Source organism: Oncorhynchus tshawytscha, linkage group LG21 (genome assembly GCF_018296145.1).
Source record: "Oncorhynchus tshawytscha isolate Ot180627B linkage group LG21, Otsh_v2.0, whole genome shotgun sequence".
Lineage (NCBI taxonomy): Eukaryota > Metazoa > Chordata > Actinopteri > Salmoniformes > Salmonidae > Oncorhynchus > Oncorhynchus tshawytscha.
This window is the reverse complement of record NC_056449.1, coordinates 20819825-20834581: the sequence shown is the minus strand read 5'-3', so window position 1 is coordinate 20834581 and position 14757 is coordinate 20819825. Positions and strand designations below refer to the sequence as shown.

The 14757-nt window shown below is 42.2% G+C and overlaps 1 protein-coding gene across 7 annotated transcripts in view; it reads right to left on the bottom strand.

Moving 5' to 3' along the window:
* pcdh19 (protocadherin 19) overlaps positions 1-12760 on the bottom strand; it is an 87716-nt gene extending 74956 nt beyond the window's left edge. For 2 of the 7 annotated variants that reach the window (XM_042303207.1, XM_024383194.2), the window contains exons 1-2: positions 9459-12760; positions 4223-4574 (exon numbers count right to left, since the gene is read on the bottom strand). In XM_042303207.1, coding sequence (XP_042159141.1) covers positions 4223-4574; positions 9459-11605 — 2499 coding nt within the window. In that variant the 5' untranslated portion in view covers positions 11606-12760. The remainder of the gene's footprint in view (positions 1-4222; positions 4575-9458) is intronic. The other 5 variants (XM_042303208.1, XM_024383195.2, XM_042303210.1 and 2 more) reach the window with 3 other exon arrangements.
* Positions 12761-14757: the final 1997 nt, after the last annotated feature.

The window sequence follows — 14757 nt, the reverse complement described above, 5'->3', positions numbered from 1 at the left end:
CTCTCTCTCTCTCTCTCTCTCTCACTCTCTCTCTCTCTCACTCCCTCCTTCCCTCTCTTCCATCGACTAGCTATCAGCACCTCCTCTCTCCATCAGTCCACAGGAAATATGCATGGGGCCGCAGTCAAAGAGATGTTTGTCAACGTCATGTGGAACGCGGAGCTGCGACGATGCTTGCATGTTAAGCAGCCCCTCTGCCTTAATCAAGCTAATCACAGGCGCTAGGAAAATGAGAAAATGTGGTAGGGCCCAGACACCTGGCATTAAGACACTCTCCCTCCTTCCCTCCATCCCTTTCCCTCCTTTCCTTCATCCAGCCACCCCCTAACTCAGCCCTATCAGACACCTCCAAGCTTTGCATATGAGATCATCAGATTCGATCTGCGGCCCTATTTGTCTCCCCCTCTCCCTCTCCCTCTCTCCTCTTTTCATGAACCGAAACAAAGAAAGGCCTCCCTAATCCCGCGGCTAAGGTGCTTTTTTATTGGATGCTTAAGCCGCCAAGACAGGCTACTACACCTGGGTTTAACAACTGCTCAGGAATTCCTTTGTGCCGGCTGGACTATCCTTGTGTTTTGCTCATGGAGAGGGTTGTGACCTGAATGCTACCTGTGGGTACATAAAGGCCTGGACACAGCATAGCGGCATGCACTCGTTCCCCTCTACTAACGCTTGACTTTACAGTTCCACGGGATGGATCTACACCCTTTCTTAGTTTCTTTCTTTCTTTGTCTCTCTCTCTCCCCCTGTCCCCTCTCCCTCTCTCTCCCTCTCCCTATCTCCCTCTCCCCATCCCCCTCTCTCCCCATCTATCCCAGACAGTCTGCAGTAAATCATTGTGGCTGTAAACAGGGCCTCTTTGACCCTCGCGAGACCCAATAAGTGCCCAGATTCTAACTGGATCCGCCAATCAATGGATCAATAATCATTCTTATGTTTCTGGTTTTGTTTTTAGACTTTTCTTCTTCTTGCTGAATGTCAAACTGGATTTGGAGTCATCAAATATGTGATGGGTGGGTTGGGGTTGCTTTACTTGGGGCTGAACAAGATTGTGACAACCACCTACCCAGCTGAGGACCATAGCAGTAGGTCAAGCTAGAGAGGTTGTCCAGGAATCCAGTAGACTAGGTCATAGAGGCGAAAATCTATAGTCTTAAGATCAGCTGGTTGGTGGACACTTTTGTCAGCTTGAATAGCCCACTCGAGCGAGAATTTTGCTTTCTTCTGAATCTCTACGGCAATACAATCAACCCCTATGCATGGTGGGGTGACTATAGCTATATAATAGCAAGCTGCGCGGAGTGCAGAGCTGCAACCTTGGCCTTCACTGCATGACGATTGGGCAGTTCGCACATCGAACAAAGATTATTCTTTGTGGTGGTGGAGCTGATAACCTAGATCAATGCCTCTGGCACTCTGTAAAAAAAAATCAAGATACTTCAACTAAATATTATTAAGTAACTGTTTACACAGCCTTTTTATTGTTTACTCAACTTTTCTGTCAAAGTGTTACCTGAACTTTTTGTTTGCCTAAACTTAGCACCAACATGAGAAAACATAGGCAAAAAGTGATATGTTTGCTCCAATTGGTTCATATGTTCATTCAACTACTGTCATGTGTGCTCCCTCTCTGGCCTCTAGGTCACCAGGCTGCTCGTTATGGCGCACACCTGTCACCATCGTTATCAGACTCATCTGGACTCCATCACCTCCTTGATTACCTTCCCTATTTATGTCACTCCCTTTAGTTCCTTCCCCAGGTGTCATTGTTTCTGTTTCCTGTCTGTGCATTGGTCGTTATTATTTGGACATCCTACCTAAAAAAAAGGCTGTGGAACTAGTTACACACACAGTATTTTTAACATACAATGTTTTCAACTTGTTAAGCAAAGACAGCATAATACATTTACAGATTTTTTTTCTGAACGTTTTCTCAAGTTGGAACTAAGTTCGGTAACACTTGGATCGAAAAGTTACGTAAACAAAAAGGCTATGGACCCAGTTACTTAATCATAATTAGTTGAAACAAATAAACCTCTGAAAGACCTTGATCTATTTCTCAAATGTATCTGTCTGACCAGACTCCGTATAGAATATCTGTTATGTTTCTGGAACATATGAGCTTATGACTGGCCCTGAAGGTGTGGCTCAATCTGTTGACAGAACATCCACGGTAAATGTGACCATTCATTCACTTTAGACTTCTTCACAGATGTAAAAAGATTGAAATGAACCTGGGGCTTTCCCACCCCGAACCGATACATAAATGATCTTTGTTAAATATAGAGTCCTGTTTCGAACAGACCTGAGGACAATTACACCCGTTCCGTACAGATCTGGTCAGATCCAGACCCGGTCCGATCCGAGTGATAGAAGCAGCAGAAAGGTCATTTTTTAAGCTACTTTATTAAATGTAGTAAAGAGAGGTGCCCGCCATAACAGGCGGGGGAGGGGCCGTACTGTGAGAGAGTGACACAGGGAACAGGGAGGAGGGAGATACAAGAGACAGCAACCAACCAAGCCGACTCGCTCTGTAGTAGACTAACAGCTGCCATAGCTAGGTTATTTATCATGCAATATGATTACGTCGTGCCTGTCTTGACTGCATCAAACCGTGAGAACCGAGTTAAGATAACGTTAGCTAGCTAGGCTAATTCAGGCTGCAGTGGATGTGCTTCTCATCCTACAGTTACAAATAACAACAACTCCACCCAGAATATTAAGCAGCAGCCTAACTGTTGTCTCTTGTTCGTTGTAGCCTATCCTTGTCCTTTAACTTTCAATTCCGCCATTTTAATTCCATCTTCCACTGATTAGATATCTCCTAACTTTTGCCACACATGGAGGCTCTATGACTGTAGACTATTGCTGCTTTGATGATTTATGATTGGCCAACAATAGCAACAATCTACACACGCCATGCTCCACTCTCTTGAAAAGCAAGAGCAGCAGCACACATTTTAAAATATTTCTACCTCTCTACTGCAGCAGTCGCATTCTAATTTGTACCGGCCCTTCCGGACAAGGCAGGGTATTCGAGTACAGGTGGATCCTTGAAGACCTCTAATTGACATTCACCAGGTGAATCCACAGTGACTGTACTCCCTACAAAGACAATATTATAACCCACAGCGACTATACTCCCTACAAAGACAATATTATAACCCACAGTGACTATACTCCCTACAAAGACTATATTATAACCCACAGTGACTATACACCCTACAAAGACAATATTATAACCCACAGTGACTGTACTCCCTACAAAGACAATATTATAACCCACAGTGACTATACTCCCTACAAAGACTATATTATAACCCACAGTGACTATACAAAAGACAATATTATAACCCACAGTGACTATACACCCTACAAAGACTATATTATAACCCACAGTGACTGTACTCCCTACAAAGACAATATTATAACCCACAGTGACTATACTCCCTACAAAGACAATATTATAACCCACAGTGACTATACTCCCTACAAAGACAATATTATAACCCACAGCGACTATACTCCCTACAAAGACTATATTATAACCCACAGTGACTATACACCCTACAAAGACTATATTATAATCCACAGCGACTATACACCCTACAAAGACAATATTATTACCCACAGTGACTGTACTCCCTACAAAGACAATATTATAACCCACAGTGACTATACTCCCTACAAAGACTATATTATAACCCACAGCGACTATACACCCTACAAAGACTATATTATAATCCACAGCGACTATACACCCTACAAATACTATTTTATAACCCACAGTGACTACACTCCCTACAAAGACTATATTATAACCCACAGTAACTATACTCTCTACAAGACTATATTATAACCCACAGTGACTATACATCCTTCAAAGACTATATTATAACCCACAGTAACTATACTCTCTACAAGACTATATTATAACCCACAGTGACTATACATCCTTCAAAGACTATATTGTAACGCACAACAACAATACACCCATTGGATGCTGAAGCACTACGCAGTCATGACAATGAGTAGTGAGTCTGAGAATCGACTGGGCCCATCTTAACCATCACTCTCCTATGTTCCCGTCTTAACCATCAATCTCCCCTGTCCTGTACACCCACCCCCTGTCCCCCTCTCCCCAGGGCATTGGCACAGATTGGCACAACAGCAACACGCTGCAGGGACAGATCAGATCAGAGCGAACTAAGCGTGGTCTCACCTCTGGCAGCGGCATGCCGTTGATGATGAGGTCAGGCTGCTGGGGACCCTGCCCGCTGGCGAAGGGATGCTGCTGATAGCCACCGTGGTTGGGCGCGGCATTGCGCGAGTTCTGGTTCTCCACGTTGAGGAAGGTGCTCTCGGAGCGCCTGCAGCCCAGCGGCAGGCTCTGCTGGTGGTAGTCGAAGTAGTTGAGCGAGGAGGTGAGAGACGAGCAACTCACCACGTTCATCTTGTCCGTCTCCTCCACGTCGCGCGGCACGAGGCGGATGTCGTTCTTGCTCAGCTTCTTCTTGCTCGACTTCTTCTGGCTGCCATACGAGTACTCCGCCACCCTGCGCAAGTAGAAGAAACTGAACAGACTCAATAAAGCAGTGCTCTGTCATACCCGCCCACAGGCACACGTCGTTCGGCCAGAGGCCCCCCGCTCAGCCATGCCAGAGTGCTGACCGAAGTGTGCCGTGGTGGTGGCAAGCACATTGGTAAGCATCCGGGGTAGCGAGACAGAGGAGCCACGCTCAAGTGACCCCCCCCTCCACCCAAGCCTGACCGCCTTCCCCGGGCCACCAATGGAGCCGTCATCCCTCATTTGTTTTTATTTGCATGCTCGGCACAGTTGACATGTCACAAACAACAAGCACACACAATGCAAACATGCCAAACCACAAAAGCACACAAGGCAACAACAAAAGACGATACTGAAGATCACCAACCAGAATCTGCCATCATATTAAAGCCTCACTGCTAATTCACTTTTTTCTTTCATTACAAGCGAGGCCCACTGGCGATATGGAGTGCAGGAGCACTGTAAATTCAAATTCATTTAGAGCCTAGTCTCTGTGGCTGTTCCCTGACTTGAGCAGAGCATTTTGATTCTAATCAGCCCAAATGAGAAAGCCGGAGATTCTTTATGGAAAGGATGCTGCTGATGCTCGGGTCCATTCTCCATCCAGGCTTGCAAATTCTTAGGAGGGGAAGCTGTGTTTTAAGCAGCTCGTGCTCTGAACCCTTGAATCCCTCCTGACCCGGGCCTTGCCTTTGAGTTTTAACGTGTCAAACATTTGCATGGACTCCCACTCTCCAAAGGTATATTTTTAGCACTGGTTGGAAATAGTATTTACTCTTGTTTCTAGCCTGCATCTAATAACACTTGAGGCCCTGGCTGCATATGCTGAAATGCCCTAGGAAGATTCCCCATCCTTAGTATTAACTGTATGGGTTTTCCTTTTCATGTATGATGAAGTCTGGGTCTGTCTGCTCTTCCATGCCTTCATTCTAGCAAAGAAAATGGTAATAGCAGCCTTCGAATGTTTCTTTTTCAGGATATCTCAAAACTGTTATTTTTTTTCTCTCTCTATCTCTCTTTCTCTCTCAATCTTTGGAGTCTGAGTAGGGGAGAGAAGAGACTGAGGGTAAAAAAAAAAGAGTGCATTGTTCTGTCATTGTTCTCTTTAGTGCTTCTGGGCCCAAAATCAGAAAATGGACAGGAGAATCAAAGAGAATGAGCAATAAATTGCAGATAAGCACTGCTCAGGTTTGAGGTGGTAGCTAACTACTCAGGAGCACTGCAAATCAATACTGATTACAGTACCCAGCAGGAAAATTATTTTTATGCCACAAGACAGGATTTTTAAAGAGGAAGGTTAGGTGGTGTGGGTCAGATATTATTTGATTTACCTTAGTTGTTTGTTTGAATGGTTGGTTGGTTTCTTGTGTTTTTTTTTAAATTAGAGAAATATTGCTTTGTGGGTCACATCCAAATCTGAAATCATGTTGAGAAATATACTAGGCTATATTTGTCAATATGACAATGACAGCCATCAAATCATATAAAATGCCCTAAAACCCCTATAAATTGTCTTAATAACATAACTTATGTCGAGAGTCTTTTGCATAGTTCTCTAAGAGCATTGGCTTTTCAGAAAGCAGATGTTTTTATTCTTATGTCGTTAAATTAGTCTGTGGGCTGTTGTGTTGACAACAATGTCACTTTGAAACTATACTGAACAAAAATATAAATGCAACATGTAAAGTGTTGGTCCCATGTTTCATGAGCTGAAATAAAATATCAAAAAAATGTCCATATGCACAAAAAGGTTATTTGTCCCAAATGTTGAGCACAAATTTGTTTACATCCCTGTTAGTGAGGATTTCTCCTTTGCCAAGATAATCCATCCACCTGACAGATGTGGTATAAAAAGAAGCTGATTAAACAGCATGATGTTTACACAGGTGTACCTTGTGTTGGGAAGAATTAAAGGCCACTCTAAAATGTGCAGTTTTTTCACACAACACAATGCCAGAAATGTCTCAAGTTTTGAGGGAGTGTGCAATTGGCATGCTGACTGCAGGAATGTCCACTAGAGCTATTGCCAGAGAAATTAATGTTAATTTCTCTACCATAAGCAGCCTCCCAACGTTGTTTTAGAGAATTTGGCAGTACGTCCAACCGGCCTCACAACCGCAGATCACATGTAACCACTGCAGCCCAGGACCTCCACATCGGGCTTCTTCCCCTGCGGGATTGTCTGAGACCAGCCACCCAGACAGCTGATGAAACTGAGGAGTATTTATGTCTGTAATAAAGCCCTTTTGTTGGGAAAAACTCATTCAGAAAAAACTAATTCTCCCCAGTGGGTGGCCTTTGCCCAATGCTGCGCCCATGCCCAGTCATGTGAAATCCAAAGATCCTGGCCTAATGATTTTATTTAAATTGACTGATTTCCTTATATAAAATGTAACTCAGTAAAATCGTTGCAATTGTTGCACGTTGCGTTTATATTTTTGTTCAGTAGAAGCTATGTATCTTAATTAACAAGTGAGGCCTTAGAGGTGCTATACTACATACTTAGAATACTGAATGTAAAGATGCTCTCCTACTAGGTGAAACCCTCATCAAATCTACATCTCTAAAGAATATGGATTGGAGAAACCTGATGTGGATATCTCACCAACCATCACATGATATTGCAAATACATGACTGCTTTAGATTTCAAATCAATAGGTGATCAATATTAACCATTATCCATGAGTATGTGAAAAGTTTCATTTCAGAACGCAATATATACATTTTCAGAAATATTGGTACATAAATGTTTATTCTTTAAAGAACTTATGAAAGAAATAGATTGGTGTGTTTGTTCACTATCTAATCATGGCATGGGGTTGTTGAATGAGAAACATATATTTGTTTGAAATCTAACACTTTAAACAAATAGTCATGTTTTTTTTGCAAAACACTATATATCTGCCTCACTCTCTGGGAAATAAGTGGTACTGCTAAGTTTTACACGGTCAAGTAGAACAAATGGCCTTTTTTTATAAAGAACTGTACAAATTATACATTTGTGACAATATATGTAAATAATATATTTTGTAACAAAATAATCAATTCAGTAATATGAGATCTGTATGTAAAACATTTACAAGTAACATTTGTTTTACATTTAGCAGATGCTCTTATCCAGAGTGACGTACAGTTGGTGCATTCATCTTAATATAGCTACAGTAGTTGAGACTAATACACAGGATGCAAATGTTCTATTCCAGCTAAACAATGGATATATAACGTTTTGCACAAGTGTATTTTTTAAACATTTTAATACAGATCTAAAATCTATGAATTACAAATCTGAGAGTAGTAATATTTTAAACACATATGAAGGTACCCATAAGCAATCATTTCTGATGAAAAAACACACATGAAAAATTGGTGGATATAGTGTTTTGGAAATAAACAGACAGTGTGCCTGTGAAGGTCCACACTTTAAAAAGAAGATCTGTCTGGACACCTTATGTAGTTCTTTAAGTGCATAAAGGAGAAGAAACTCAATGTTTAAAAAAAAGAGTAACTGCCACACAATGGCATTCTTAGGCTACATGTATGTTTCATGGATCTCAACCCAACATTTTGGTCAATAGAGCTTCATCCACTGGGACTTACTGAGAGATGTATATTTGCTCTACTTTATGGCGGAATCATACAGGGTCAGCCAGTTGCCACATGTATGAAATGGCCTGACATAGCAGCACATCAACAAGAATGATGTTGAGTGTAAAATATGAAATATGATAATAGCTTCAGGTTAAATTGACAAATTCACAGTACCAGTCAAAAGTTTTGGACACACCTACTCATTCCAGGGTTTTTCTTTATTTTGACTATTTTATACATCGTAGAATATTAGTGAAGACATAAAAACTATAAAATAAACATGGAATCGGAGAGTGAAAGAAAAGCAGTCATCAAGTGTTCAGCGTATTTGGGAACTCCTTCAAGACTGTTGGAAAAGCATTCCAGGTGAAGCTGGTTGAGAGAATGCCAAGAGTGTGCAAAGCTGTCACCAAGGCAAATAGTTTTGATGTCTTCACTATTATTTCTACAATGTAGAAAATAGTAAAAAATAAAGAAAAACACTTGAATGAGTAGGTGTGTCCAAACCTTTGACTGGTAATGTATATATTGTATATATTTTAAGTGGTAATACACAAGGAAAGTGAGAGCTGATGCTATACAGATTGATGAAAAAAAACATACTTTTATTATGACAGATCAAGATAATAATGTGCTTCCCTTCTGAGGCATAGTCATACACGGAGTAGAGGCCTAGATGGTTCAAAGCTGCATTACTTAGTAGTTTTAGTATAATAGTAGATCCCACTTGATTTGCATTACTTTTTTTTAAATTCTGTATTATTATTAACACTATTATTACCAATATCATCATTACTATGTCATCATTCTTGCAGAATCGTAGGCCATGCTGTCTTCTTTAGAACATCCATTTAAACCTTTGGAAATAGAATGCACTAGAAATTCAATAGCCGTAAAATTCAGCTAATTGTCCTCGCCTAGTCAAGATTATTAGTCCTAGTTAATTGTGCGTGTTGAAAAAAGGAAGTAAGGCAACAGCGCCTGGTCTAGGAGTCCATTGGCCATTTTTTCTTATCAGTTATGGGCACCTGCATTCCTTAGTGCCGCCTAACATCTGGGTCCCTCAACATGCACTAGAAATACAGCTACGTGCACTCACGACTAGCCTGAACAACACACACACGGAGGCACCAACGCAAGGGCGCGCATATCGCCAGCACAAACACACGCGCGCACCACTGAATGGGCAATAAAATGTGTAAATGTAGGCCCATGAGAATAAGAAAATAGGTACTTGGCTATAACCATGACTGACTGAAACACCAAAGTAATGAGATGCGTATGAAGAGCTGTTTTCAGTACCTGCAGTTGTACGTTCGGATCTCCTTGTTATCCCTTTTGCACTTGACTGCCACAAAAATCATAGTGACAAACAGGATAGCTGCAATAGAGCCCAGGGCAATGATGAAAATCAATGACAGGTTTACTGGTCCAATAGATTCCTGGGCGTTCAGGTCCGGTGAGAGGTAGACAACAATGTATGCAGAGGCCGACAAGGACGGTTTCCCGTGGTCGCGTGCCACCACTGTGATCTCGTAGGTCGACTTGACCTGCTCCCCGAACATCTTCGTGGACCGCACCTCTCCATTCACCTGGTCTATCTCAAAGAAAGGTCTGTCTCCCTCCGAAATGGTATAGGTCAGCCTTCCATTCTCCCCCTCGTCGTAGTCGTCGGCCTTGACTTGGGTCACCAGGTAACCCACCCCTGCGTTCCTTGGAATGGATACTTCCGCGGTGCCATTTACCAGGGGTGGAGTAGTCATAACAGGTGTATTGTCATTCACATCCAAAACGACAATGCGCACCGTCGCGTTACTGGATAAGGACGGATTCCCTTGGTCCCTGGCCAAAACTTTGAAGTCAAAAGTCCTAGTGTACTCATGGTCGAATGATCTCATGGAGTAAATACGTCCTGAAGGATTTATACTGACATATGTGTTTACGTCCATGTGTTTAATCTCACTGGGAACGATGGTGTATGAAACGGTGCCATTCATGCCCAAATCGGGATCTACAGCAGACACTGCCAGCAAACATGAGCCGGGCAGGTTATTTTCTAGGACCATCTCTTGGTAATGGGGTTTTAGGAAGTGGGGAGGGTTATCATTTTCATCTGTGACTTTCACTACAAACGACTTAGTGGCACGTAAAGGGGGGGTGCCACTGTCCTCTGCTTGGATAGTTAGATTGTACGTGTCCCTCTGTTCTCTGTCTAGCCTGCCATCGACAAGGATGGTTGAGAAGCTCTCGTATTCCTGGAGCCTGAAAGGGACGTTGCCTTGTAGTCTACACTGCACCTTGCCATTCGCGCCAGCGTCCTTATCTGAGACCCTTACTAATGCAATAACGTATCCACGTGGCGCGTTCTCACTAACTGCAATCAGCTCTGTGTTCACCGACAATAAACTAATGACAGGTGGGTTATCATTCGCATCCATCACATTGACCGTGACTTTACAATGAGCCGGAATAGAATTTGGACCTAAATCTTTGGCTTGGACATCAATCTCGTAAATATGGGTTGCTTCATAATCCAACGGGCCATTTACAGTGATAATACCGGTTCTAGGGTCGATTTTAAATACATTTCTAGTTTTCTCGGTGACGTAACTGTTAAACGAGTATACAACCTCACCATTAGTTCCCTCGTCAGGATCCGTTGCATTCAAATCAATTACAAGTGTATTAATAGGAGAATTCTCCATCACATTCACTGTATACACAGGCTGGTCAAAAACGGGATTATTATCATTCGAATCCATTACTTTGATATTGAGCTGAACTGCGCCAATCTTTGGGGGGTCTCCGCCGTCTTCTGCACTGATTTCGTATGAGTAGTGAGACTGGGTCTCCCTGTCTAACGATTTTTGCACTACGAGTTCGGCAATCTTGGACCCGTCCCCCCTAGTCTTAATCTCCAACCCGAAGAGCTCATTCGGGGTGATCGAATATGATTGCACACCGAAAATCCCAGAGTCCGGATCGCTTGCCCCCTCTAGGGGAAACCTGGTACCAGGGGAGGCATTCTCTGAGATTTCAATGTCAATGTGGTTTGTGGGGAACCTGGGCGCATTATCGTTCAAATCCACAATTTCAACTTTAATCACACAGATCTCCATGGAGTTTGACATCACCTCCAGAGAGACAGTGCACTTTGACGTCTGTCGGCAAGCCACATCTCGGTCTATTTTCTGATGTGTGAGGAGAAGTCCAGCAGGGCTGAGTTCCACCCATCGCGGCTCTGAATTTGAGATGACCCGCAAGTACGGCGCACGCGGTGCAATGGCAAATCCTTGAGTTTGTGCGTCCTTTGTCACGTTTCCAATGATATACCCAGCCTTCTGCTCCTCGTTTATCGAGTATTTCAAATTGATAACAGAATCAGCCCCAGTCCAGCATAAAAGGACTATCCAAAGAATTTGCATAAAATCCATTTCCTTGGCGTACATTGTACCTGTTGATTTTTCCTTAGATTTAATTGGGACCTCGTATGATCACGCACACCTATGCATGTCAGAGATAACTGGCGACATTTTCCAGTTAGCGAATCTCATCGAAAAGTTATCCTTGGAATAGGTTTCGATAACAGAAAAGGCTATCTGGTATCCTATCTGGTATACATGTAACTTGATTATATGGTCTTAAGTCCATCTACCTCATTGTACTCTTCTGAGAGAAACCACATTCTCCAATCTGCTGCAACGCGTGAGATCTTGAGGATAGATATTAGAAAACATACTGAATGGTCTCAGAACACTGATGGTCTCAGAACAACATATAAATCTGCTCTGTTTGTAATCAAGCTACAACTATAGGAACGTCTGACATGATAAACCGACCATTTCGATACAGGCTGGAAAACAATGCAAATAATGAATTAAAAAATCAAAAGGGAGAAAAATTCTAATGAACAGGTTTACCCCCCAAAATAATGTCCACTGAAGATTAAATTATTGGCTAAAAATGATCCAGTTCAATTCTTCCCAGCATCATGATTGCGATTCAACAACCATAAGGAGAATTTTAGACACACTGAATTTTACGCATACGTCCACAAATGCATATGAATGATTTGTTCAAGTTGTAATGACTTTTCCGTTGTAATGACTTTTCCTCTTCAATGGGCAATTATATCAGACCACATATCCGATGGAAACGTAAAAAAGGAATCCGCATTGAGAAAATCCGTGAATAGCCAAAGTCCAGTCATCGAATGTAGACCAATGATGCTGTTGACAGAACGAATCTTATGGGCCTAATGCTATCAGTGAAGACTACGATTACCTTTTAATTTCCAGGCGAGCCGATAAGAGGTTTCACTCTCTCTCTCTGTCAAAGTATTTTATCTTTCTTTTGCTAATTCGTTTCCTCCAATCTCACACATGAATACATCGAACACGTCCCGGGGAGATATGGTCAATATCAAATCCAGTGTAAAAATATAGAGGCAAAAAAATGATGTTATACCGTTACGATAAAAAGCAGTTCGTTTCAAGCATGCTGCAGAGCCAATTGCATGAAAAATATCCAGAACCACTCGTTGTCAGTAGGTTACTAGTTCACCCCAATACGCGCTCCGGCTCCGCACGCATCAATGCTGCACACTGCCGAATGCACAGCTCAGCGCTGAGCGCTAATTCTCCGGACCAGGACCAGCAATCCCCTCAACCAATCAGAGGTTACACAGGAGGGTTGGATTTGCTGGTTGGTGGGGAAATATACAGCAATGAAAACTCGGCCAGCTACCTGCACACTTGTTCAGCTGTGGAATGGGTTAAGTAGTGTAAATACATGTATTTATTTATTACTCGATGTGTATCATGTAGTTAATGTAGTAGGACTAATTAAAGACCCTACGTCTATATAGCATAATGGTTAGAATTCTTGGTATGTTTACTCGTCATTCCAATGCAATCGGAGTTTTTACATGCTTTCTTTCTAAGTGTGATATACCGGTGGTATTCAGGGTTTGCCCTAAAGGCGACTGTGATCTGAGGACAGAGAGTCCAATCCTTCAATGAATCGAAATAAGACTTGATCCACACATGATTGCTGATGACATCCCGATGATTTGATGTAGTCTTTTTTTTTACATAATGGAAGTAGTCTATATCTTATTGTAGCCTATTTTGTTAAGGTGAGACAAATTCGACAATGAAACGCTGAATATGTTTGCTGCTTCAGAATGCTGTACTGTAGATGCGTGAAATGTAACACCAAGCATTCTTGAGAAACAGGTAGGTATAGTATGGCATGTAAAACGAGGACACGTGCGTTACCAATACAACGACGACAAGTGTTATGTTGCATATTATTTGTGTAACATCGTGTCTCATTTCTGGACAATGAAACAAATGTGATTGTAGTCGCAGGCTGCAAAATCTCTCTCTCTCTCTCTCTCTCTCTCTCTCTCTCTCTCTCTCACACACACACACACACACACACACACACACACACACATACACTCAGTCACGTGCGCACGCACACACACACACACACACACACACACACACACACACACACACACACACACACACACACACACACACACACACAACACACACAAACACACACATACACGCAAACACACACACCTACACTCAGTCACGTGCGCACGCACACACACACACACACATACACGCAAACACACACACACACGCACACACACACACGCTGCATTTCTTAGATGTGAAGAAAACGATATGGTTACTAAAATGTGTAACAACAAAAAAAACATGATTGCATTGATGCAGAAACATGTTCTAATTAAAATCATTTGAGAGAATTCTTAGAATATGTCACTGCAGTCCTTAGGTCTGTTGAAAGGAACACTTTTTTTGTGTCATGCTAGCTGATCCCTGATAAGGCCAGTACGGTAAATTACCTGTAGACTAGGCTACTTCGATCTGCTTTTGGGTGGAACAGCAATATAACTTCACACGTCAATCAGTGGAAATGAAGGGAAGTCCACCTGAGAACTCATATCAATTTACATTCTGAAGTTCACGACACTGAGTGGCAATATGTAATTGTTGTATTAATGGTACAGAAAGCACACTGATTTTTACTAACATTTGTGTCATGTGTATATTGGCCAGGTCCTAATCCTAAAATGACTATTTGTTGGCTATTTGCTTGGATAGGTAGTCTAATAATGTATGTTTTTTTGCAACGACTAGGCCTAGTATGTGTGTTGTAAGACTTATTTATCATTTAGAACAGACCTCCTTATCCCTCGTGGGTTTCGCTGCCTTCTCACTCCCCAGTTCACTCCTCCCCATCTGGCAAACTTGGCTGCAGACATCCCAGACCATATCGAGGGTTACCCGGTTTAAAAGTCACAAGGGTGACACCTAGCGTCCTTTTGCTGCTTGGCTCGGTGATTGACATTGACCCAACAACATTTGTCACAAACATTCTGCCTTTTGTTAAATTGCATAACCTATACCTTTCTCATTGTGGCAGACCATCTTGCTCTGTGATATGCAGTTGTTTTGCTTTTCAGCGTTTTATTACGTTTGGATGTGGTTTGCTTGATTACCTGTATTACAGGTGATTATTGTTTTCTCATTATCAACATATTTGTCCACTTGTTATGCTT